General features: G+C 38.9%; 1 protein-coding gene across 3 annotated transcripts; it reads left to right on the top strand.

Moving 5' to 3' along the window:
- The first annotated feature begins 284 nt into the window (after nt 1-284).
- CEP83 (centrosomal protein 83) lies at nt 285-25,917 on the top strand. Of its 3 annotated transcripts, none has more exons than XM_064702063.1 (16): nt 285-397; nt 6,026-6,279; nt 6,643-6,793; nt 8,013-8,105; nt 8,392-8,523; nt 10,917-11,168; nt 12,426-12,557; nt 14,213-14,327; nt 15,771-15,915; nt 16,047-16,196; nt 16,847-16,922; nt 18,043-18,200; nt 20,967-21,096; nt 22,004-22,107; nt 22,769-22,949; nt 23,631-25,917. In XM_064702063.1, exons 2-16 carry the CDS (start codon nt 6,131-6,133, stop codon nt 23,811-23,813), a joined length of 2,151 nt encoding a protein of 716 aa, XP_064558133.1. In that variant the 5' UTR covers nt 285-397; nt 6,026-6,130; the 3' UTR covers nt 23,814-25,917. The 3 variants fall into 3 exon arrangements, with proteins under 3 accessions (XP_064558133.1, XP_064558135.1, XP_064558134.1); XM_064702064.1 differs by lacking the exon at nt 285-397 and adding an exon at nt 3,929-3,988; XM_064702065.1 differs by lacking the exon at nt 23,631-25,917 and having other exon boundaries at nt 22,773-22,940.
- The last annotated feature ends 1,306 nt before the right edge of the window (nt 25,918-27,223 follow it).

The following is a 27,223-nucleotide window of genomic DNA, read 5'->3' as shown; positions in this document are numbered from 1 at the left end:
TGCCTTGGGGGTTTTTTGTCACCTTTTCTTTGGCTATGTGTGTGTGTGATCACCAATACCCACCTTCTAATATACTAACTGAAAACAATATTAATCCTTATGAAAGCGCTGTTAGCTTTATTAGAGGAATGCCAATACTTTATTAGAGGAATGCCAATGCCAATCTCTTGCTTCATTCAAAGCGATTTTCGAGGGACAATGAGGATCTTTACGAGCAGTCGGTGCTTACAGCATTTCAGCCGATCTGTGTGCGAGAGCAGCGGCATCGGAGAGCTCGGAGCGCCCTGAGGGCGGCCCCGCCGGCGGCCCCGCCATTGCGGAGCCCGCCCGTCTCCCCGGCAACGCTCCCAGCGTGCCCCGCGCGGCGCGGGCCCGGCGGCGGCGCGGCCGGCGGGAGGTGAGAGGCGCCATTTTTAAATCGCTCGGGCCGGCGGCAGCCGCGCCTGGTTGGGCTGTGGCGGGGGTTCCGCTGTGCCAGGGGCAGTCGGGGCGTGCGGGGCACCGGGCTGTAAGGGGGGAGCCGGGCTCCGATGGGCGCTGGGCTGATCTCGGCCCTTCTGCGTGCGTGGGGCCGCAGCTCTTGGCGGCCGGCCGGGCGGGGAGGTGCCTTGGCCCGTGCCCGGCGCCGCGCGTTCCCCCGGCCCGCGCCGTTGGTGACCGCGCAGCCGGGACGGGAGGGCCCAGCGCCGCTCTGTGCCCGCTGCTCCAGCCCCGGCAGCGGCTGCCGCGGCCTCTGCGGCCTGCCGCGCTCGCCGTCGCCTTCAGGGGCAGGAGGAGCCCGCTCGCTGCGGGCTCTCGAGTGTTTCCGCTTGTCTGCTTTGCTTTCCACCAGCCATCCTCAGCCACGTTCGCTCGGAGGGAAATTGTTATTTTTCTGTGCTTCTGGATGTGTGTCAGCCGTGTTAGTGGTATTCCTCTGACCGAGCTCCTACGTCTAAAAGTAAAACAAAACAAAAACAAAACAGCAAAAAGATAACAGTGACTTATGCAGCTCGCTTGGCCTCTCACTCGATCTTCGTCCACGTACTGTAGAGTGTATATAAAACCATGTTTCTGCCTACAGGAGGTGTAGGATATGTATGACTGTGAAACCTATGCCTTCCCTGAACATCTCGGTTTTTGAGTGAGCATGAAAGGGAAGTGATTTTTCAGAAGAGCTTTGTTTGTGAATTATAACTTATTTGCAAAAATCCTGGGTCGAACTTGGAATGAAATTTTAGTGAGTGAAGGTTTATGTGTGTTTGAAGGCTTCTTGCCATGAAAAATCATTGGAAAACATACATGGTGTTTGGAGACTGGCTGCTCTTGGCTACAGCTCAATTTACAGGTGTAGCTCCCATTCAGAACTCAAATTGATCAGTAACTACTATCAGTTTGGCTTGGTAGTGTGTGTGGCTAAAGCACAAATTTTAACACTGAGTTAAGAGAGAACCTTTGTTGTTTTTCACCTAATAAGTAACCAGATCTGTTAGTAAGACAGAAACTGAGAGGGTGGTACCATGTGCTGTGTGTAGGGATGGACACTGCCATAATATATGGTTAATGGTTGTTGAAACTTGTACCTTGAACGCTGCTGTGGAGGGAGTGAGAGTAGCTTGCATGAGCTTGGTGTCTTCTGAAATGCAGCTGTCATACAGATATTCTCCAGTATTGGTGCACAAAAGTGTTAAGCACTGATTTTCAGTGGATTCTCTGCAGCAACATCTGAGCAGTGTCTGGGTTATGGAACTCTCTATAACAAAGGATTTCCTGTTTCTCTTTGGTTTTGCCTCCCTAGATTTTTTTAAGGTGATTGTGTTGACTGTTGCAGCTTGCTGATGACAGATGAGTAGAATATGGACTGTTGAAGTAAAATGTGGTGTGCTGCTGCATTTCTCAAAAGATATAGAAGGGGGTCGGGGTGTTTTCTGTTGCACACTTGATGTTCATGGGAAGTCTGATCTCTTATGATTGTGTTGCATAGTTGTTTAAGATAGGGCTTGTTTCACTGAATTGTGACTGTGTAAAATCTGGGCATCTAGTCCAAGGCTGTGATTTTGTGAACATCTGAGCTCTGTGCTGTGCCAGCTCTGTGCTCCTGAAAGGAGAAAGGCTTGCTCCTCCTCCTGTCTGTTTACTTGGCTCTTTGTTCCTTTCCCCTCGTCCGTACCAGCTGCCCACTTTCACTGATGATGTCGCTTGCTGGATTTTTCCATGAGCTCGTGTGACTCACTGACCTCACAGAAAAACTATTGAGTGTCTTCTGCTTGTTTGAGTGTGTTGGCTTCTTGAGTTAAAACAGTTCATGAAGGGGTCTGATGAATGACAAACACAGCAATGGGGACAAAGAAAGGAGGAGTGGAGCCCTCCCGTTCCTGGTGACAGCGAGCTCTTGTGTTGGATTATACTTTTGCATTAGACCATTGTCTGGTCTTGCTGTAGACTCTTGAGCAGGGATGAGAAGGGGTGGTGTTTGAAGAGTTGCTTTAATGAGGCTGTGCTTTCCTTGAGTTTTTCACTCTTTCAGGCATATAGTTCATTGTTTCAGAAGATCTTAGCTAATTGGATTAGAAAAAAAGAGCAAATAAAGAGGTCTGGAGTTGTAAGAGAAGCAGGCAGAGGCATTAGACCATGAATTGTGTGAAGAAGCTCTTTGACTTTCACAGATTTTAATGAGAATTTTACTGCTTGAGCAAAACCTGGCACAAGGCTAAATACTGTCAGTATTTTGTTAGTTGCAAAATTATATTCATTGTATCATCTATCTGTTTCAAAGTGTGTTCAGAGACAATACATTTAAGTGTTTTAAGTGTGGCATGGAAAAGAGAGCCATGAGCGAGTTATGTATGGCACTCAGGGGAATGACCAATGGATGCATGGGTGCAGTCATGGCATTTGGTTATGCCAGGTGAACAAGAAGGAAGCCTTGGTGTTGAAAACAAAATGCCATAAAAATTCATATAAAGAAAAAAATCATATTGATATATAATATTTTTCTCTAAATGCAAGTATTCTCACTTTTAAAGAGCTTGTAGCAAAGAAAAAGTTAAAATAATATAGCTGAAAAATATTGCAAAAGCAAAGCCCTTTCGTGATGTGCAGCTATAAAGAGGAGAGATGTATAGTAGGTAATTCAGCAGTGTTTCTCTCTTTAGGAAGAGAAATAATTTGAGAAGAAAGGCAAAGCAAAGGTGGTTCTTGGAAATGCAATGTATTTCCTTCACTTAGGTATTCTACAGTACTACCATTTTAGCTATAGAGTCTGCATTTCCTAGGTTTCAGGACACTGCACCAATGCCTTTGTATTTATACCTATGGAAAACTATGTTAAGGCTTCATAGTAGGAATTTGGGATGACTGATATAAATTTGCAGTTTGGTAGCTTGCTAAATAAGTAGGTGTAGAATTAAGTTTAAATATGATGGTGGGTTTAGTTTCTTTAAAGTATGTTTTATGCTTCTCCACTTCTTGAGCACATCTCCAAGAGAGAAAGAACCTAGTGTTCTTTTAAACTATTTCTCAAAAACTATGACTGTAGTCTTTGTGTAATTTTGAAGATTATTTAAGACCTGTTCACTGACTGTGAATAACTACTGTCCACCATTAGCACAGAAGAGATTCTGGTTGGTAATAAAGTATTGGTATCCCTAAATGTTGTTGACTATGAGCACTTTACTGCCAGAAATTATTTTGTGATGCGGGGAAAAGAACCCCAAAACAAGAAAAAACTTTTTCATGTGAATAGGTTAAATATTACTAATTGCTCTTTGTGTTTTCGAGGAAAGAGCTGTCATGAAGTGCTGAAATCTGTTTGTTTCACAGTTGTCACCAGGAATGCAAATCACGACATTTGCCGCTAGATGTCCCTGCAAGCCAAAAGAGTTTTGTTTCCTTAAATACAACAGGTTTTCGCAGTCTGGAGCATTGTTTTGTCAGCTGCAATTATCTCCCTCTCTTTTCTCCTTTTATCTTTTTAATGAAATCTTCATGCATATGAATACATGGCCAGGTGTGTGTCTTGCGTTGTAATTTGTGCACTTTTTGATAGCAACGAAAGCTGTGAGGAGAGAATGTACTTCTCACCTGCAGCAGCTTGGAAAAGAGAGTAGGAAAGGCTGTCTTCCAGTTTATCTTTTGGCTGACATTGTCTGAGAAAACGTCGCGTTTCCTTGGTGTCTTTGACTTTATCTCCATTATGCCACTTCAAAAATACTTCTTACTTGAGTAAGCAGCAGGATTTGGATCTGACTTTAAATGCTGTGTTCCTAATTCTGAGCTTTGGCTTATAGTTTGATAGTTACATTTAGTATCTACAACATATGAAAGCAAAGTGCTATTGCCTGATTGTTGGGGTTTTTTTGTTGTTTTGGTTTGTTCTTATTGTTTGTGTGGGGTTTTTGCTTGCTTTTAATAGTGATCATGTTAACCCTGTTGATATGCTTAGAAATTCTTAGGGACATGCTGCCTTGAATTTTCTGTGTGCCAGAGCTTTCTCCCCTCTCACATGATTTATTGTCTTTAGCATCACTGACCTGTTCTCCTCGTCCAGCTGTTGGTTTAACAATTGGAAATGTCTTTATATTGAGTTTGAAAATTGCTGTTGTCCTTTGTTTCTCAACAGCCAACAAAATTCAGGGATGAAAAAGAGATTGTATTGATTAGGAGGGTCTTCAAAACCTGTGTCATTAATGTTTGAAATTGGTTGTGCATTTAGGACAGCCACAGAGGAGAATGTTCCTTATTCTGATTTCTTCCTCTTCGTTCTTTCAGCAAATTTGGGTAAAGCAGAATAAAAACTTGCTGTTGTTGCTTTGCCTAGACTGATGTTATGAGTGGTAGATTTTTCTCTGACCTTTTCTCGTTTTAGCAACAGAGGAAGGAAAACTGGGAAAGAAAGTCTTACATTTACACATTCTTGACATTATCCTGTCATAGTGGAATGGATTTTTTCCCCATATTTCCATCTTGCTTATAGTTCAGGGGTTTATAAAATCAAATTGAAGTGTTTAAGATACATTCATGAAAGAGTGCTGTGGTAGAAAATATACATGCAACTGTGCATGTAAAGAAGGCAAGGTATTTGTAGTGATGGTAGGGATTTATCATTTTTCTGTTTGAGTTTTACTTTATACTAAGGTACACTTTGCACACTGCAGACATAGACTTCTTAGGCATCAGTCCAGCTATGCAAAAAGCTAAAATGGCAGAGTAGTTGTTTTCAAGTCTTTGTAACTTCCCTAAAATTCAGCTACAGTCCTCCGTCCCCCAGATCCTGTGGAAGTGTCAGTAATGATCAGATTTTTACCTATTGCTTCAAATATCAAAAAGCACTAATGAGGCATATTAGAATACTTCCTTATTTCTCAGGAACTCTTGATTTGCAGCTTTCTTCACACCATTCTGATATTATCACATTTTGCAAAAGTCTTTCTGGAAAGGTCACAAGCAACCACAAAATAAGCTTTGAAAATAAGGAAGTGACTTATTTCAGAACTGAACTGTGGGCAGGTGTCTTCCAGGCTCTCCCTGATACCTTAGCTCTTCTCCAGAGAGGGCTTGGTAGGAATTCAGTAAAGAATTATGTGCTTTTCTTCCAGCTGAAGTATTGGTGTGTTGATTAATACAGCATGTTAGGACAGAGTGACAGACTTTTTAATAAGTAGTAAGAAAAGCTGTGTGTCTGCTATCTGTGACCTCTGCTTGAACTCTGATTAAAAAGGCATAAATAGGGCATCATGGTTGGAGTCTCAATGTATAGCATAAGTAAAAATAACATGTCTTGTAATGTTTCAGATAGTAGTGCTTGTTCTTATTTTGTACTGACTCCAGTGACCTTCATGTTTAAGTGTATCCTGTGCCCCTGGAAGCGCTGTTACCTCTCTGCCCATGCAGCCTGCCCTGAGAAGAGTTGCACTTCCAGTAAAGGTTTCTAATCTGTGTTAAAGCAGAACCAGGATTCTTCTGTACTTAAAGCAAAAGCAGTGTGTGAAACCTTGGAACTGTGAATGTACTTGAATGCTAATCACATGTCCTTGTATTTGTTCAGGTGTCTTGATCTTCTGAGATGCCAGTGTAACCAGTGGATGGTCTTGTAGATCAGTTATGCATTAATCTTGTCTCCTCCATACTCATCGTGAGCAGTGCTCATAAGATGGATGCTTTGGGCAACCTCCTTCCCCTTGTGGGTGAAGGTGGTGAAGCAGCTAATTCACAGGAAATACTAAAACTTTTGATGGATGAAAAAATGCGAAGTGAGCACCACAAAGCAAATTACCAAACTCTAAGGGCAGAACATCTAAGGTACATCAATTTAAGCAAGTTTCTCTATTTGAGTTGTTAAAAGGTGAAGCTAAATGTTGGAAGGGGTTTATTTGTATGTGTGAGATGTGTGTTAGCTATTCCTGTGTGTAAGGAGAGATTTTAAGAGATTTTTGTTCATATAGGAAAATAAGCCATTCGAAGTACCTTAAGACATTGCAGGTGATGTTTCTGCAGCACTTTTTATGCTTATAACTGTGGGATAACTTTTCAATATATTACAGAAAGATGATATTAATAGCTTAGTTCTTATTTGGTGTCCGTATGTTTGCTCCTGTGTGTGAGTCTTTTGAGCTTTAACGTCTAATTTTAAAAGGTGAATATAAAGTAAATTTTATCTTTCAGATTGCAAGAGGATTATACCAAATCACAAGATGAACTGAAAAGGTTGCTAGTTGAAAAAGAGACTGTACATGACAAATTTCAGCAGCTTCTTGCTGACTTTCAAGAGCAGTTGCTGGCTAAAACACAGGAGCTGGAACAAGTGAAGCAGCAGGTGAGATAATTTACTGGAAGGACTTGGGATGTATTTTTATCATGTAGTAGGACCATGCATATTTTTCTGTTCATGCAGCATGCATACCCACCTTGGATATATTTCAGATGACTTGAAATTCTCCCAGTCCAAGTAATGGCTCTTCTCTAGAGTGACTATGGGTTGAAAATAGTGTTTGCTTGTTTAACTGAATCATCCAAATCCTGTTGTTAGGTGCTGTGTAAGGCTCTCAGTCTCTATCCATGTTTGCTCTGCTGTTAAGGGGAGAATTATCTGTCTTGGAGGGTAACTTAGGTGCCTACATCTGTTAGGACAAGTGACTAGAAAGATAGATATTTGTTTTTCTTTGTGATGACAGCTTTCTTCTTTCTTTTCTTAAAAAAATCCCAATCCAAAATCAAACAAAAAAACTCATCAACATCGAAGATAACTTGGGTGACACTCTATGTAACTGCTTGTTTCCTTAAAGTAATGCAGGACATGTTCTTAGGAAAAGAAATATCATCTCTAACCAAAGCATCCCAGACTGAATGGAGGAGCTGTGCCTCAGTAGCATATCTAGGACTAGTTTCCAGGGACTCCAGGGTACAGATAAGTGAAAGAAAATTAGAATAAATAAGACTGTGTCACAGTTGTGGAGGAATTTTTTTGTTTTAAACTATTTCTTGGTAGATAGTTTGCTGTGTGAACCCTACCAAGAAATTTTAACGAAATACCTTACAGAGTCGAGCTTAAGGCAAGGAATCTTTCCTGATGGTTTTTTCCATTTAAACCAGTATCCATGTACCTGTTGGAGAACACACATCTAATGTGTTTTGCAAATAATTGTTTGGTGTTGCTTGTTTTGATATTTTTGGGTTGGTTCACTTACTGTTTCAGTTAGATATTAATTCTTTATCTTTTATGTGAGACTGCTTTTCCTTCCCCCATCCCCCACAAAGGAGATAAATCTCTTGGCAATTCAGCCTGAAATTTGTGTTGCTTCTATTGATAAATGCTGACATTCCAAATGCTTGCTATCTTCCCAGAATATTTTTAGTTCACTAATACTTTTTTGCTTTTGTAACTACTATTAAAATTTCTTTAGAAAAACCTAGAAAATTAAGTAAAATTCCTAAAAACATATTTGAAATACCTTATTCCTGGCTATGTGACCAATCACAGTGTAAATAATATGAATGAATATGACTAATTACTTGTGATACTTTTCTGTTTTAAGGTGCTAACTCCTCAAAAATTAGAACGGTTAAAAGCAAAAATGTATGAGGAATTGGAGTCTCCTATGAGAGAGCGTTATCAGAAGCTAGAAAATGTAAGTCATAAGTATTGAAATTTTATTTCATTTAGAGTAGTGATTGCTGCTTTATAGTTGTTCCTAAAACCTTAGGAAATTAAAACTGAAAGGGGGAGCAAAGTATGGCATTATTTCTCTGGTACTCTTGTCCCAGATTTCAACCTCAGGAAAGGTTGAAATCATAGAAGAGAGAGGAGGCATCATTCAGTCAATCAAAGATAACTTGTGAAGCAATAGAAACATTGCATGGACATTTAAAGGAAATAAATTTGAAAACTTTAATTATTTTTTTTTTCTAACTTAGGAAGTAGAAAAATACAGAACACTATATAACAAACTTCGTTATGACCATACCTTTCTGAAATCAGAGTTTGAGCATCAAAAGGAAGAACATGCACATATTTTAGAAGAGAAGAAAATAAAATATGAGACTGAGGTATGTAGAATATTTTAGTAGCTTAGAAAGTATCTCTGACAAAGCTGCTTGAACGTTGTGGAACTGTTGGTGCTTGAAGGGTTGTCAGTTTGACTGCATTTCATGTTTGTTTCTATTCTCTTCGTTCTTGAAGCACTTCTGTGACTTAGCCTAAGGCTGCCTCTATAGATTTGTTCAGTGATGGGTTGCAATATTTGTGCTATTAAAAGTAAGAATAACTTGCTTTCTGGTAAATGACGTTTGCTTAAAGCTGTTTTTAATCACATTTGTGATTTGTGACATGATGCTAATTTGAAATTAATTATCTGACTGACCAATGGAAGTTTAGGCTTTAAATTACTTATGTGGCAACTTATCAAGGAAGATATATTGTTAATAGCAGATAAGGGTATGTTTTGCAATGTCCTTACCATGGTGTTAGTTTGGATCAAGTTAGTGATTATCAAAAGGATACTGAAAACTTTGATAACTTCATTTCGTTTGTATTAGCTCCTGAAGAAACCATTTTTTCATTTCTTTGGACTTTCAAAAGTGTATGTAGCTAAATAAATTGTCAGCTTATTTATGTTTTAAATAGATACATCATTGTAAATGAGTTGCAGATGTCATTTGCATATCCATTTAAGTTTTTGTCTGGAAGCATATATTCTAGAATGCCAGATTTGAATGTATTACTCCGAACATCAGACAAAAATCAAAGCAATCATCACTTGCAAAATCAATCCAAGTTTGCAAATGTAGTGCATTAAAAACAGAACAGTTGTCCTTCCTGGAGCTAAACCCACATGCTGCTTTACAGCCTGCCTCTCTCATGGGCTTGTTGAGTTTTTGCTAGTCCTGCAGCTAATTAGCACACTTACACAGAATGCAACTACCTTGAGCCCAGGGCACAGTGTGATCTGGTTTCTCTCAAAGGTTTTATAACATTCCATGTCATTTTGCACAAGGAGGCTATAAAAACATCCTGATTCTTAAATGATGGCTTGGGCATATAATGCAATTGAATCTCCTCATAAAAGGCATTTGGAGGGCTTTTGCTGCAGAAATCATGTTTGTTCATAGAGAACACTGGTGAAACTTTTAAAAGGACTGCTGCAGATCAGAGTTTGGACTAATCTCCAAATATGGAGAGAATTCTTACATACCTTCCTTTCTTACTCTTTTGGTCCCGCTATTATATTCAGTCCATGTAACTTATTTTGAAGTGTAACAATCTATGAATTTATGTTTGTTAATGACAGTCTCCAGATTGGCTTGTACCTTTTGTACTACTTTGTAAGAGAGAGTTGGGGTTTTTGTTGTTGTTGTTATTGGGTTTTGGTTTGGGTTTTTTGTTTGTTTGTTTGTTTGTTGGTTTCTAGTCTGTCAGGGCCCAGTCATGTTGGCTGTCTGGAGTTATTAGCAGATTTGAGTTCTGTTGTAATTATAAAATAGAGGAATCATAAGAAGTTGGAAGAAACTCTTTATACTCCAAAATCTTGTTTAAAATATTGAAGTGTAATGAGATCAGATTGCTCAGGTCCATGTCCAGCCAAGTCTTGAACATCTGCAAGGATGGGGATTCCATTATTTTTCTGGGCAGACTCTTTCAGTATTTAACCATCTTCATGGTAAACTTTTTTCACAATACGTAGTTGGAACTTCACTTGTTCCGAATTGTGCCTGTTGCCTCTCTTCCCATCATTGTGCATCTTCTCTGAACTGAGGCTTAGTTCCCTCAGCTTGTCCATATATGTCATATTCCCCAACCCTCTGAACACCTTAGTGGCCATCTGGACTTGACACAAACGCCAGGTACAGCTTTACCAGTCCTGGAAAGGGGACAAAGGATCACTTCCCTGGATCTGCTAGCTATCCCTCTGCCAATCTGCCAGGATTGGATTGGGTGCTCTGCTGACTGACCTTTAGCTCATTGTCCGCTAGGACCCCTGGATCCTTTTCCATGGAGATGCTTCCTCGCCTTGCTATGGGCCTGTACTGTTGCATTGGATTACTCCATCTCAGATGTGTGTCTTGCTCCTCTTATTGAAAAGGATCCAGTTCTGTCCATTCCTTCAGCTTGCCCAGATTCTTCTGGATAGCAGTTTTGCCTTCTAACAGATTGACCATTTCCCCCCAGTTTGGTGTCAAACTCAAGCTTGCTGGAAGTGACTCCATGCCATCATCCAGCTTGCTAATGAGGACATCAACCAGTGTTGCACTCTGTAGTGTGCTCAAACAGACCACGCTAATAACAGGCATTCAGGTGGTCTTGCTTTGACTTTCCTACTCTAAGCAAATGAATGTTTAAATGTCCACTGCTACTCTTTTCTGAATTGTTAACTACTGTAATTATTGCTGCCTGACATCTAACCAATGTAAGAACTTTTATTTTTCTGATTAACAACTATCAGATTGCAAGACTGGATAAAGATAAGGAAGAACTCCATAATCAGCTGCTTAGCATTGATCCCACAAGGGACAGTAAACGTGTGGAGGCACTTTCCAGAGAAAAGGCACAACTGTGTCAGAAATTAAAAGCCTTAGAAGCAGAAGTCGAAGAACTAAGAGCAGAAAGACACAACAGTGTTGTGCAAGCAGAAAATGTTCAAAGAGTACAAGCACGACAGTTAGCTGACATGCAGACCATGATTCGATCTCTAGAGGTAAGATTTTCTGTTCTTATTTTGCCTCCCTGTAGAGTGCAGTAAGAATAGCACTTGGCCTGACTGAACTGTCACAGAAATCACTGATAATTTTGCCATTGACTCCACAATTTGAATTTCTACATTTCAGATTTAAAGTCAAATTGTAGTTAACTGGGAGTCATGCACTGCCAGTTCAACTTTGGGAAGTCTCTCAACTGAGAGACTATGCTGAATGATTATCCTTTCAAAACAAGCGAGTCATATCCATATTTGTAGTCAGTAAGAGGGTCATGTCAACCCTTGCCACTTTGCTGGACTTAGAAACCAATATGTTAATAGTCTGCTGCAGTAAATTCTTTATTCTTTTCAAGAATGTCACATGATGCTCCCTTCTTTAGTCCCTTCATCATCTGTCATTGTCCTATGCCTCTTCTTTGTCCACCACATTACTGCAGTTGTTTATTACTCTGCTGTTGCTCTCCTTGGTATTTCTGGACTGTTGCACTTTTCCCAGGATTCTACTGTATTCCTCCAGACCTTCTGTCAATCCTTGCTACCTCTCTAGGCAGTGAGCCTCTTCACCTAGATTTTTTGCACAGTTGCAGCATGCAGATAGATGGTTCTTTTTATTTTTACTATTATCAGTGCTGTATACTTCAGTTACAAAATGCTCAGTTATACAAAATACTTCAGTTACAAAAGTGCTGTAATCTTCTTAGACAGCTTTAAAGAGAGCCCTGCTGAAAGCAGAAGTGTTTAGAAAAAGAAAGGTGAAATCATGTATTAGATTACCTTTTTGAGGTTCACTAAAGATCAGGGTCTTGTCTTGTAAAGATCAGAGTCTATAATGCAGAAATTGCATTTTATTTCCGCTCCAGAATGTTAATTTTTCCATCAGTATAACTGCATAGGCCAGCATATTACACTCTGTGAACACTAATTGTAGTTACACTGTTTATAGCCCAGTAATTTACTGGTGGGCACACCTGCTGCCTCCTAAGTAAATCAGATTAAATCACTCCTTATCAAGGAGGATTGAAAATGAGAGTGATTCTGTGTAGGAGGTGTTAGTAAAAATAGTTGTGACTTTCCAGTAAAATTCAAGACCCTTGTTGTGTTGGAATATATGTTAGAACAAAGTTGAATATTTATATGTAATACTATATATTATAATGAGACAGTAATATCTGAAAGCCCAGATCAACCAAAGGTTTCAAATGAGTAACAAGAAGCAACCCAGCTCCAAAAATCCTAAAAATACTTCCTTCATTCAAGGCAGAAAAGAAGTCTGCTGAACTACAGGTTGATCGCATTGAGAAAGAACTGCAGACGAGTCATGAGCAAAACATTCTCTTAACTAGCAAACTCCACAAAGCTGAACGAGAAGTCAATTCCTTAGCTGCTCAAGTAAGTACTTTTATGGTGTCTAAAATATATTTTTCACACCCTTTTATGTTTTTCTGCTTCTATTTTAGACTAAAAGTTACAATGTCATCTGCTGTGACTTAAAATAGATATGGAATTTTTCCCTCAATTCCAGTTGAAAGACAAAGAATATATGACTTTACAGGAGATATGTCATACCTGAAAGTCTCTCTAAAGATTGAGGTTATGTTGTTACTATTCCTTCTTCTAGATCTTTTTCCTGAACAGAACAAGACTTGTGAAGTGGTATCTTTATATTCATGTTTTCAATGTTCATGGAAACAGTCAGCCTAAAACTGATCTTTCTATCTTTTTTTTTTTTTCTGGAGGTCTTAAAAACTATCCTCTGAATGGGCTGTGTTAGCTACAGGAAGCAAGCTGCATTGGAGTTACTTGTGGAGATTTAGGTTAGATTAGAAGCAGAGGAATCACGTTAGCATAGCTTTTTTCTTTGGTTAATGCCAGCATAGCTTGTACAGAAACATTTCAGTACAGAATTGCATCACAGCATTTTAAGTTGACCATTGTCTTAAAACATATTTGAGTGACTTTGTTGTGTTGGCACCAGATCTTAGAGGTTTCGTTCTATGATGGTATGCTTTTCCTTTTTTTTTCTTTGAGATCTTTTTACAGTGCATATTTGAGTGCTAAGTATTTAATTTTGGTCATTCATTAAAAAAAGTTTTAATTTACCATAGGAATAAGGTGTAGCTATACTACTATTTAAAGCCTCTTTATGTAATATACCCAACTTGGTCCCCATGAATGCTAAATAGAAAGGGAAAACTTCTGGTAAAGATTTTTCAGTAATTTCCCAGAATATATAGAATATTGTTACAGTCTTTATTTTTTGTATCAACTGGTCTTCTCTGCTCCCCTCCAGAAGCGGGAGAAAATAAAATATTACAGTCATGTTTCTCAAAGGGAGGAAAATTAAAGCTTTGTTATAGTAACCTCTACCTGCTTCTGCTCCCACTCAAACCTATTCCTGAGCACAGGTGCCTGTTTGTCCTCTGGATTTTCTGCCTTAAAAAAGCCACCTTAAATCTTTTCAAGTTGCCCTGAATGTTATCAACTTGATATATAAGCAACTAAATCTTCCATGTAGTTACTTAATAAGCTACTGTGTCATTCTTAACCTTTTGCCACTTGTATATGCAAGCAGGTTGTAATTACATTTGTCATTGTGAATGGATTTTCATTATAAGTGCTTTTCTCCAGATATTTAATTCGCATTGACCGTGTAATTACTGCGTTCAAATGCCTAAACTATAGAAAGTTTCCATGCAAGCAGTAATTTTCATTGATTTGATGTTCTTAAGGCTCCTACTTTTATGAGGCCATTTGTCTTTAGAGCAGTATTTGATTTAAAATGCACTTCAAGACTATGCAGACCTGGATTTTGAGAAATTGAGTAGCACTCCAGGAGGCCAGGGGGACTGTAAGTACTTACCAAATGGAAATTACTTGGGGAAGTAGTTGATATTCTGGCTTTGGATATCACTGTTTTGATTTACTTGTGGAGATTCAATTTAATTTTATTTTAGCTTGATTCTGAGGTATCTTTAGTCAGAAGTAAAGTAAATATACATAAATTTATTATAGTTAATTTGACATTGGTTTTTACTAACTCATAGGTAAAAGAACTTAAACATTCACATAAGTTGGAGGTAACAAATGTCAAACTGGAGGCAGCAAGAACAAAGAGTGAAGTAGAAAGAGAGAGAAACAAGATTCAAAGTGAAATGGATGGTAAAGTATGAAATTATTTTGTAATTATTTCATCTATTTACTTCAGTTAGAATAATACAACTGTTTTTTTTGTCTGAATGCTCCCCAGCAGTCTTCAGCTTCTACTTCTGGTCTAGGTGATAGATCTGACAATTCATTTGGTATTTGAAATAATTGTGTTGTTTCACTTGCTCTACCAGGGAGAGAACAATTGAGAGCAGTTTTTCATTTATGTAAATTAGTGCATTTGTGACACAATTTGAGCATAATCTGTTTCAAATTATGTACTTCATATGGTTATTTTTTTCTATTATTGGTAAATTCTCGAGTCTTTCATACTCTGCTTGAAACCGTATCGTGCCACAGAGCTTCAGTGGTTGGGTTTTTTGATTCTGTGTCTGTGGAATTGATACCAATTCCGTAAGGCTGCCACATGAAACAAAACACAGCACCCAGCTCATTCTCCGAAGGGAACAGGCATTGCTGTAAGCTACCTGATGCAGCTGAGTATCTAGGCAACTTGAAATAGCTTCCTAGAGTGAAAAGGCCAAAGCTTTCTAGTACTAGTTGTGTTTAAATCACACAACTACACAATTACACCGTTTCAAAGAGAACTGTCCTCATTGATTGGCCATAGCCCCAAAACAGTACATTTGTGCTCCTGAAATAGTTGTTTCTGTTCACTTGCTTTAATAGTAAGTTCGCTAAGAGCAATGAAAAAGTGGTGTTTTCTGTATTGACAATATGCTTACAGTGTATTGCAAACTAGAAATGTTGGCTCTGTGAAATATGAAACTGAATACAGACAAGATTTAAATTCACCTGAACTTACTGTGGAATTCCATTTGCATTGCTGAATTAGCTGAATAACCAGGAGTCACTGTTAGAGCATGTTGGCTTATTTGCCAGTGAATACAGGTGTCAGTTACAAGATTTTAGTTTGTATCATTTGTCCCTGCCTATGAAGTCATGGTTCTAGAAATGTCTCATTTGGTAATATAGGTGGATTAAAATTGAGATTTGTTGTTGCCCAGTTACTGGTTTCAATGACAACCAGTTTCTGTTTACTGTAAGCTTTTTCCGAAAATGAAAATTTTCTTGCTTGACCTTTGCATAGCTGTTATGGAACAGGTACAAATGCTTTGTATAAATTGCTGTGGAGTTTAAATCTGTAATAATATTAACTGTTTAATTACTATCATTTATTAAAGTAAGAAACTCTCATAGACTGTTATTCCAGTGTAATGGTTACTTTTCAAAAGTTTTGGAAATATAACTGTTATACTTAGAAAGGTCTCTTCTTGTTTTCTTGTGTTTTGTTTTTTTCTCCTTCCCCCATTAATTCTGTCATTTGAATGGAGATTTTTAGTTCCCTTTTGTGAATTTATAAAGTTATTTGAATATAGGTTCCTAGGAGGTTCTTACCAATAATGACATGTTTAACTTTTTTAATGTATAATGCAGGATTGCTGTCTGACAAGGAAATTCTTACTGCAGCTGTTGAGCGACATAAAGTGCTTTTAGTGGAAAAGGATCGGGAGCTAATTCGTAAAGTGCAAGCTGCCAAAGAGGAAGTTTTTGACAATATTGCAGCCTTACAGAATGAAAAGTATGTCTACTGATTGCCTCCTCAGTTTCTAAAAGAGGATGGTTTTGTGATACTTTTAAAAATATCACTCTTAACTAAACACTTCTGACATTTTCTAGTGATTCTTGTGTGTATGTTGAATAATGTTTTAGGTTAGAACTCGAAAACAGACTAGCTGATCTAGAAAAGATGAAACTGGAACAAGATTCTTGGAGGCAATCTGAAAAGGATCAGTATGAAGAGAAACTACGTGCTGTGCAGATGGCAGAAGAATCTAGCAAAAAGGAACTTCAGCGTTTGCGGTAGTGTGACTTTTCTAATCTAATCTTAGCACAGATTTCTCATTTTCCCTCCTTAATGTCTTTACAGTAGACAGTATGAAAGCTTACTATTCATAGAGACAGAAGTCTTCATTATGAAGTGTTCACTGGTGTAGATTAAACAGGATTATCTTTTGCACTACGTAAAAAAGAGTGCAGAATTAAAAATTAACTGTTTGAGATGGTGACCCTTTTAGTCCAAACCTTTAAGTGTTATTTTCAATAACCCTTTTGAAGTAATAATTTGGCAATACATATTTGTTAAAACTAGTTTAGTGCTGGCTGCTGACATAGCCGCAGTGTTAGAGTAAATAATTTCTCATTCCACAATGGCACCACAGCAGAAATTGGCAATCTGAGACCTAATATGATATCTCTGAGTTGGTTATTATGGCTGGGAGTTTACTTAGCTTACTATAGTTGAAGGTTAGCATGATAAAATTAATCATACTCCAAAAGTCTTATTCCTATGTGAATTCCAAGAATTAATAGAAATATATTTTCAGTGCTTTTTTAGTTTAATATTTATTAGCCTTTCAAATAATGCTATTTATTTGTCAGGCTGATTTGTCCTAATTTATAGCATTGGAATTTTGATTAGATAAAAATAAGGATGTCTTACACAATTTTAGATTAAAAATTCAACAGCAAGCTATGCAGACAAAAGAGCTGGAAGAAAAGAAATGTGAAAATGCTGATCTGAAACAGGTAAGGTTTTATTGCATTATAATGTTTTATAAAGAAATACATTCTTTCCTGTAGTTACCATGTCCTGCGTTTGAAGATTAGATTGAATTTTTAAGGCTTTTTTTTTTTCCCTGGAGGGATGAAATGGGTACTTCAGATATTTAAAGGAGAAGTGTTCAGAAATCAGTTGTGCTTTCCTGGACCTCTATAAATGGATTATAGTTTTTTGCTTCATGTGTTTTGTGGGTAACAGGGATTTCAAATCTGAATGTTTATAGACTGGTATATTGAATATGGTTATGCACTATTTAACTGGAGATTCAGTTGCCATGGAGACTTATAAGTTGTTTCTAGGTAATGCTTTGCATTTACACTGCGTCTCTCATCTGAGGTTCTTCAAGTGTTTAACAGATGTTTCATAAATGAACAAACTAGTGTAAAGAAGTATATTTCTATTGCATAGTCAATTGATGGCAGTGTTGAAAACCAAACCTATATTTTTTTTTAACTCCTGCTTGCCTGTGATGTTATTTAGTAGGTAATAACAATGGCTGTGCATCAAACTACTCTGCATGCTGTGTGCACTTGAAGTTTGAGACACTTATTTTTTTCCTCCAGAAATCAGAAATTGGGGGATCTAAGTGTCCATGTGAGGGGAGGAAAAGGAAAGGGAAATGATCATTTGTGTATGCTGGCTGCAGAGGTTGGACTTTTCAGTGCTTCCTTGTTTTGTGAACTGGTTGGTACAGTCCCTGTTGGCTGTAACACTCAGTATGGTATGGAACAGAAGAGCCTGGAAAGCTCCACAGCTCTGCTGCTAAATATTTCATGGTCCTCAAGTTCTGTTCAGGCCTGGGGCTGAAGTGTTGGATTTCTGAAGTTCTGGGGGACACTTCAGTGGCAGAAGCTTCCTGCTGATCTTTCTCATTTTAACTACAACAGAAACCCTTTATCTTGTAGTGATTTACTGTAAAGCTTCTGGAGAAAGTGTTGAGTAAAGAGAAAAGAAACGAGTAAAAAAGGCTAATGAAAAGCTAAAGCTAGTTGGTGTCTCCATTTTGCATTGTCTCAGTATCTCAAAATCAGTTGCTGGTTATTTGCATATCTTCTGAAATAGAAAAATTCTTTTTTGTTTTGGCAGCAAATAAATGATATCCAACTCCAGCTTGCCTCACTTTCTCAATCAGAAAAAGATTTGCTGGAATCTAATCAAAAGTTGAAGGAAATAATAGAGAGATTGAAACAAGAATGTCAACATGCAAGGGCTCAGGCAGAGAAAGCTCAACTGGAAACAGAGAAGTAATTTTTTTCTTTTGGCTTTATTTTTCATGCTGCTTGTGTTCTTCTCATATGGATTACTTAACTGTGGATTGTAGATTCTGAATAAAGTCAGAAAGTTAAAATGATCAAGAAATATTGAACAGTTGTAAAAAATGGCTGTACATTCTGTGGGCATAGCATGTATAAAAGCTTTCCTCATGTCAGCTTTAAAAACAGAGGAGTTTGTTTCCATTGGTTTCCATTTGTATCTGTTAAAATTAATTATTGATTAATGAGATACACTTCTTGCATAAATTGAAATTCTACTTGACTGAAGAGGGCGTCAAACTTCTATAGGTATAAATGGATCTAGAGTTTCAGAGAGTTCTTTTAAGAGTGTTTAAAGCTGTATGTGTGAAAAGAGCATTCAAACATTGTATTATGCATGATAAGGTTCCACAGTCCCAGTCAGTATATGTGTGAATACTTCTTTCCCTTTCCCATAGCTACTTTTAGCTGTTATGAAGTAAGTAAAAGCTTATAAAATGTCTTCTAGTTCCTCTCATCAAAATTAAAATAATCACTTTCCTTTTTTTGCACAAGCTTGACCGCATGTCAACAAAGTATGACAATAAATGATGAAGGAAGCCAAATTTTATTCAGATTCCATACAGAAATGAACACCTTCCTGGAATTTAAAGATCAGTTTGTCAGTCTGAAATGGTTTTTCAGAATTTATTAGTTTAGTAACCCAATATTTGTCAAACTAGTACTGGATTATTGTGTGGTGGGTGCTTCAAAAAGCTGGTGTCCCAGATTAAATACAACATTTCCAAAGGATATTATGTAACTTTTGTTTTAACATCTCTTTTCCTATTAATTGGTGCTGCAATTGCTATGTTGTCATTAGTTTAGGTAGTGCTTTTCAATTCAACATTTGAAGATATTATTGCATTTGGATGGCAGAGTATGCCACAAGCACATTAAATATTTGGATGTTTGCTTTAGGGAGGTGTACTCACATGTTGAGTGAGATCATTGCTGTTACTTGAATGAGGCTGTCATTGTCATTTACATATTTATGGATCACAAAACAGTCAGGACTAGTTTTTCCTGGGAAGGCACTGAAAGGAACTTGTCAGTCCTCAGAGATCATTGTATACAAGTATGTAGGGTACTGAGAGATGCACTAAGGTTGGTACTGCAGAAATGAAGCAGCTTTGTAGCCTGCATGTAATTCCTGCAGGCCTGTGCCATTGCTAACCTGGGAGCCTTGGGTCATGTTCCCATTGTTTTTATGAATCTGTGAGTAATAGAACCTCCTTTCTCAGTTCAGTAAATTCTTATGAGCTTGAACACCAAAGAGTTAAGTTGCACCAAAGCAACAGGAAGTGAAATAGGGACCAAAAGATGAGACAAGATAAAAAGTTCCAGATAAATAGTGCCAGTTGAGCATTGAGCATAAGTAGGCAAAGCTGCTGCATAAATGGCTGTGTCAATCTTAAGCTTGGAAATGAAAATGTGAAAGGAGAAAAAAAGCTGAAGGCAAACTATGAGCCGGATACAGATCAGAGATGAGCTCAAACAGGGACTTGTTTAGCATTTTGGGAACAATGTTAGTGGCATTTAAACCAAACAACAACAAAAACCAAAACACAAAACACCTCTAGAAACCCTCACACCTAACTCAAGCATTTTTAACCATTGTTTCAGCTGAAATCCTTTTACTGCTAAGCAGTGCTCATCTAAAGTGCTTTGGTTCCTGGGTGCTAGTAGTTATTTGCAGTCCAGAGTGAGGTACAAGCCATGCTGCACGAACTAGAAGAGCCATGACAGGGGACACAGGGGCCAGGACTCTCTTTCCCAAGTGAGAGTGGATGATGCCCAGTACTTCTGCTGTGGGGAAGGGAGAGGTGGTTTGGTGAGAAATTTATGGAGATGCATTCAGAGTCCCCGCAGGGAAAATGCATCTGCCCGGGACTGGAGTAGTGGTGGATGCACTAATACCAGGCCTTGGTCTTCTTAAAATCTGCTAGATAGAATCTCACCATTTGATTTTAATTTTTAACAGTAGTGTAATTAAATATTCCATTAGTTCTTGCCTGCTTTGACTCGCAATGCAGGCAGCCCAAACAAACAAGGCAGCACGGAGAAATGGCTCCTTTCCTATACGCTGCTAGAGAACACAGCCTAATTTTAGTGTGTTGTAACCATGCAAGAGTCTAAACAGATAACATATGCCTTTGGTGGTGTGTGTTCAGCTGGAATGTTGTCTAGAAACCATATTAGTGGGAGCTTCTTGTTGAGCTGGTGTTTGTTCTGGTTGGGAACACATCCTAAGCAAGTCTGTTATGAAGATTTAGTAGACCCCATAGGGCAGCACCCTGCTCTCCTAAACAGAGAAGGTAGTTGTCAACAGTTCTGACAACTGATGTTTGGAATAGGCATCTGCTTGTGTTCTACTATGATGGTTTGACCTGAATTGAGGAATTTTCTCTGAGTGGTTTGGCAGCATGCTGATCCAAGAAGACACCAACAATCAGCTTCTTGGAATCAGTTTTCAAAATTTGATAGTTAAAGAAATCCTAGGATAATGCACAGGTTCAAATGGCGTAGTCACAATTAGATTGTTAATATAATAAAATTTACATCAGATCCTTTATGTTAACATAATAAAATTTACATCAGATCCTTTAAGCATATAAGAGTTGTGAAAAGATGCATCTGTTTTAAGAGCCTTAAGGTATTAACTGAATGTGCTGCATTGTATGACCTCTTGATTTTTTTGCCCTGATTTTTCCAAAGGACTTCAGAATACCAGCGTATGGAATGGCTGCAGGAGAAGCACGTGCTTACACAGCGTGTCACAGAGTATGAAGAGAAATACAAGCAAATGAAGAACAAGCTATGTCGAGCTGCTGTTGCTCAGAAAAAGGCACGTTGTCTCTTCCTTTTTGAATGATCCACCCTGGGTAAAGTTCAGCTTTATGTTGGCCAGCTAGAATGGTTTCAATGTTAAGAGTTTATTTGCAATCTACTGTATATAATAACTAAATAGCTTGGGTTCTTCAAGATTAGCATAGAAATAGGTTGAATGACATGCAAAATAATATTACAGCCAACAACTTTGTTATAATGCCATCAAAGATTTTGTGAGGCTTTCTTTGCACATACGTGTGCATAGATTAAGAGGTGAACCCCTTGATGAGAGAGGATGATGATACTAGATATCAGACAAATGATGTTCTACTTTTTCTTGATGGAATATTAAAATTTTATTTCTTCTCCTAAGCTTACTTTTTAAGAAATAGTTTGGAAGGTAAGGCAGGTAAAACCTCAAGATTAATTAGCGCTGTTATACATTGAACATAGGTTATGAAACCTACCAGTGTCTTTTAAGGTCATAGATAGTTAAGATCAATATGGGAAAAAAAGCCATAAAAACCAAACAACAAAAAAACCCAACAAAAACCAAACCAAAAACCAAAAACAGGAAGCATACTTTTTTGGTTATGCTTATGCTCATTTCTGTGTGTCCATTTAAAGGATGACCATTGTGATTCTCAGATACTGCTAATGTTTGTTAGTACAGCTGGTCACTGACCAACAACTGACTGGCAGTTGTGCCTCTTTCATTCCCATCTATGGATCATTTTCCATCTCTTCTGCTTCCCAACATGGCATTCTAAGCACCTTCAAACATCCCAGCATCTCTTCTTAAAGAAAGAAACTCCCATAAAGTGTTTCTTTATAGCTTGAAACCACATACAGTTTAGATTTAATTTTTACAGGATCTAATCTATTAAGGTATTACTTAGCTGTTTGAAATATCTGTTTGACAGAGAAAGACTCTCAATGACAATAAACAAAGGAGGATGCATGAGAAAATAGAACTTTTGGAAGCCAAGATGGAAGAACTAGAAAAGGAAAATCAAGTGTTAAATAGGTAATTAAATTTGCTTTTTCTTAGCTTAAATAATTACATATGCTCAAGGTATGACTTACAAATATGGAGTATTTTTGAAGATACATGTTACCTCTATTAGTAACCAGAGTCCAGTCTAATGGCCTTTACAGCTCTAGAATTCTTTGAATAGATTCTGTTTAGGATGGGCAGCTGAGAGCTTATGAGACAGTTGCAGGGCTGTCTCTTCAAGAAGAAAAAGAGAAAAAAATACCTGATAGGTGCAGTTGCCGGAATCCCTTTAAAAGAAGGAAGTGAACAAGACATCAGAATTGCAAGAGAAACAGACATGGCATCCTCTTTGAAAGGTGAAGTTCTGGTTTTTCCCTCTTCATTGAGCCCCTACAGAGGGCTTGATTTTAATAATTAATGTAGCTGCACTGACTCACTACTGTGAATGATAATAAAAGCTTAATTTATTTTATGTAAACTCTAATCTATAATAGAGCAGATAGCTAAATATGTAGAGGGGCATTTAGACAGATGTGTAGGCAAAAGAACATACACAGATCTACCTTCCAGTTCTTCTGAGTAAGGATAGGTGGAAACTGGAGGTGTTAAACAGCAGAGCACTCGTGGAGAGCTGTGCTGCTGTATTGGGATAACAAAGATCTTGAGCCATAAACCATCTGTTATTTCCTAGACAGAATGTTTCCTCTGAAGAATATGCTCGCCTCCAGAAGAGGCTGAAGGACTTGCAGCGTCGGCACAATGAATTCCGGACTATAATTCTGAGTCCTGACATACCCGCACTTAACCCAGTCGGTGTAACCCCATCGTCTGCGGGGCCTCCTGGGCCTGCAGCGTCCTTCTCCTTTCTTCAGGTGGGATATAGCACAAGCTGGGAAAATAATACAGCAAAAGAGGCCACTGAAATAGTTCTTTTTTACTGACCTTAGTCTGAAGGAAGGCGTATTTCATCTTTGAACAGAAGTAAGAAATTTTGAGTTATCTGGAGATGTTCCCTTCCTTGCAATAGGAAGGAGTACTTGAAAGACAAAGGAGAACATTACGGAATGTAACAACTGCGTAGTTTTAAGCCAATTCTCCATACTTTGTCCTTCCCCTCAGAGGCTTCAAATGGCTCCTTCTGAGCAAGGAATGCTACTGTTGCTCTCACACCATGGCTTTGTTATTGCAAAGCAGTATTGCTGCTTTTGATTTCTTATGTGGTTAAAAGTCTTAGGTTGAGCTGCTGAGGGTGAAAATCTCTCTGGCTGAGGTTGAGCAGGTTGACTTTACAGATTCATGGTTACTGAGACCTCAGGTTTATGTGCTCCTTCATCTGAGAGGAGGAACATCTGCAAATGTATTTCTTCCTGATGCTGTTCATGAAGAATATCAGAATAATACCCGTGAAACATTGATGAGTAAAATTTAACAAATATGGATGTTCTGGACTTTACAGTTTTTATTTTCCTTAAAGAAAATGAATGTATTGCTCATTTTGGTCCCTTGTGTGTAAAATGTAATAGAGCCACATTCTTTTTCCTTTAAATTTCAAGGAGGAGCAGCATCAAAGAGAGCTTGCCCTGCTTGGCAAGCGATTGGAAGAATTAGAAACCAGACAAAGAAAACAGCTGGAAGATCTTGGACCATCTAGAGAGCGGGTAATGGTGGGATGTGGGGACTTGGCAAGAAATAAGATAAATGGGGGAAATGAAGCACAAAGTGAGGACTCCAAATAAAATCTGCATACTCTTTATACTGTTAGCTTTCAATAACTTATCCTTTGTACATGCTTTTCATATTTTGCCAAAAACATGGTTGTGTGTGCCTGAATAGCATAAAATATATTCTGCATAGTTACTCCTTTGTGGCTCAACTTGTTTTACTGCTGGATTGAAGGACCAGCAGGTCTAAGGACTTTTCTCACTGGGAATCATACAAAGAATATGCAGGGTTGCCATTCATGAGGAGGCTACACCCTGAATTTGTGTTACCAGTGCAATGATATTTAGCATAGCAGCAGTTACAGGCTCAATAATGAGATTCAATTGCAGACTTTTTCTGGTCCACTTGACTTCCCAGTTCTCTGAAGTGCTGCTTCTCTGGGCATGTGTAGGGGAAGTGAAGTGCCTTCCACCATAAGCCAAGAGCAGGTTTGGGATGATTTGGTGAAGCTGAATGGCCACAAGTCTGTTGGACCTGATGTGCATCTCAGGGCCCCGAGGGAACTGGCTGATGTTGTTGCTTGTTTGGACATCGTGGCAATCAGGTGATGCCCTCAGTGACTGGAAAAAGGGAAATTATGCTCCCATTTTTAAAAAGGGAAGAAAAGATGAACCATGAAACTACAGAGTGGTGTGCCTCACCTCAGTGTCTGTGATGATCATGGAGCAGATCCTTCTAGAAGATGTGCTGAGCCAAGTGAAAGACAAGGAGGGCAGCCAAGGTAGCCATCATGTCGTTTCTATGGGCAAATTGTGCCTGAGCAATATGGCCCTGTATGATGGAGTGACAGCAATGGTTGACAGGGGATCACCAACAAATGTCATCATTTAGACTTCTGTCAGGCCTTTGGTACAATCCCACATGACATGGCTGATCTCCAGACAGAAGGGACATGGATTTGATGGGTGAATTGTCATTCAGTGGATAAGGAATTGGCTGGATGGACACAGGCAGAGTTGCAGCCCATGGCTCCATGTCCAGGCAGAGGATGGTGCTGAGTGGGGTCCCTCAGAGCTCACTCTTGGCACCGATGCTCTTCAGTACCTTCACTGATGTCTGGCAGCGAGGTCAAGTGCAGCCTCAGCAGGGTTACTGACACAACAGAAGGAAGGGCTGTCATCCAGACATGGGCCCATGGGGATATTATGCAGTTCAGCATGTCCAAGTGCAAGGTGCTGCATCTGGGTAGGGAAAATCCCAAAAGTGACTATAGACTGGGAAAAGAAGTCACTGAGATCAGCCCTGCAGAGAAGGACAGTGGAGTTCTCATGGATGAAGGGCTGGTCATGAGCCAGCAGTGTGCATTCACAGCCCAGAAGCCCAACCACATCCTGGGCTGCAGCAAAAGCAGCATGGCCAGCAGGGAAAGGGAGGCCTTAGGGAGACATTATTCTTCCAGTATCTAAAGGGGGCTATAAAACTGAGGGGGATTTTTTGTCCAGAGAGTGTCAGAGGACAAGGGACAACAGTTTTAAACTGAAAAAGGGCAGGTTTCAATATTAGGAAGAAATCCTTTACTGTGGAGGTGGTGAGGAACTGGAACAGGTTGTCCAGAGAAGCTGTGGATGTCCCATCCCTGGAAGTGTTCAAGGCCAGGTTGGATGGGGCTCTGAGCAACCTGTAATAGTGGAAGCTGTGCCTGCCCATGGCAGAGGGACTGGGACCAGATGATCTTTGGTCCCTTCCAACACAAACCATTCTGTGATTCTGTGAACTATTGCCAAGATCCCATCTCAATAAGGTTTGTTTTTCAGTTTTTTTCCATAAAGTCAAAACAATAAATAACCTTAGCACAAGGAACTTTGAAAATTGTTTTACAAGGTTTGGATTGTTTAAAATAAACTGACATTTAATATAAAAATTTAAAATAATTTTTTATAATGCCTTTAACACTTGATGATATCCTCTTACTCTTTCAATGTGAAAGTTAATGTATGCTACTCTGGGTTGCAGTTTTGATCACTAACAATGCTGTAATCAACATCTAGGTTGGTATTTTGATGCAGATAAAAAGGATAAAATGAAATTTTAAAAGCTCTGAAAACTTCTATTTGTTACCCATGACAATGTGCCTCTTGTATTTCTATAATGGGAATGGGCAATAATTGGGTTTTTTAATATAATATAGCAGAGATTAGTATAATAAATTGCCTTTGCATTAAGTAAATTTAAGTCTGTATTTATTACTACTCTAATTTGCTAACCACAACAAAAATATTGATTCTAGGCTGAATATATTTTTTTCAGTTCATTATCAGTCCAGAAATTTGTGAAGGATCAGTTATTTATCTAAATTTTTTTACCTGATAATCCAATAATGATTACTTTCCTGGAACTGGAGGAATTTTTGTTATCTAGGTTTTTGTTTGTTTGTATTTGGTTTGTGGTTGTTTTTGTTGTTTTCAAAGTGCTGCAACAAAAACATGGGACAGTGAGAATACACTGTGCAATCTCTTGTAATAGGTTATTGAGTATTGCTGTTAGACTGTAGAAATAGCAAAGGGATGACACCGGCATTGACTCAATTCTTCTCTCCAGAGGCTGCATTTTTCACTTTCCACAGTGTGTAAGTATAAGGATTTGTCTTGGTTCCAGCCAGGACAGGGTTAACTTTTGCAGTACCAGGGGGCTGTGCCTGGGAGCTGGGGTTATTCTACACTACTCATTTGCCAGGCTCAGGGGCAGGGGATCCTTTTGGCTCATGTAGCATGCCAGGCTCCATGTAGTGAGCAACCACGTGTAAATCTGCCTCCCTTCGACCCTCTGTCATTAGTATAGTTCCTGTTACTGATCATTTTCTTATCTCATTGCTGTTTCCAGTAAGTTCTTCTTATCTCATGATCTTTACTTTTTCTGCCTCCAGTTCTCCTCTCCATCCTGCCTCAGAGGAGGAGAGGTGAGGCAGTGGGAGAGCAGAGCGTGCTTTCCAGTGTGTCAGTGGGAGAACTAAATTAGGGAGTACCATTCCTAAACCAGGGTTTATGCATTCTTGGGGAATTTGTTAAACTTCTCTGAGGAAAACAGCGTAGCTATTGGAAGTAACAGGAGCTATTTGTGCTGCTCCTGCATATGAACTTGTACAAAGTAACTCAGTGCCTGAGCCAGCTTTGCCAAACGGGATGGTCACCAGGATCTACCAGCACGGAACCGCCGTCATCAGCTTCATGTTTCTGTCCCCAGCCGCGGCTGTGTCAGCAAGGTGCTCTCTGATGTCAGGGGACAGGGGAGGTTCATACAAACCAGGTAAGACTTGGAGGGCAGAAAAAGGGTAATGGCAGGAGGAGGAATGATGGTCAGCACTTGGTTTGTGGGCTACCTTTCCCAGATGGTCCCAGGCCTTTTGTGTGAAAGCTTATTTCCTGTCCCTTAAGCACCTTCTCCTGAAATAAGGATTATTGGGTTATCATCTTTTTTAACGTGTTTA

The sequence above is a fragment of the Zonotrichia leucophrys genome, chromosome 1A (assembly GCF_028769735.1).
Source record: "Zonotrichia leucophrys gambelii isolate GWCS_2022_RI chromosome 1A, RI_Zleu_2.0, whole genome shotgun sequence".
Lineage (NCBI taxonomy): Eukaryota > Metazoa > Chordata > Aves > Passeriformes > Passerellidae > Zonotrichia > Zonotrichia leucophrys.
This window is presented reverse-complemented; position numbering and strand designations above follow the sequence as displayed.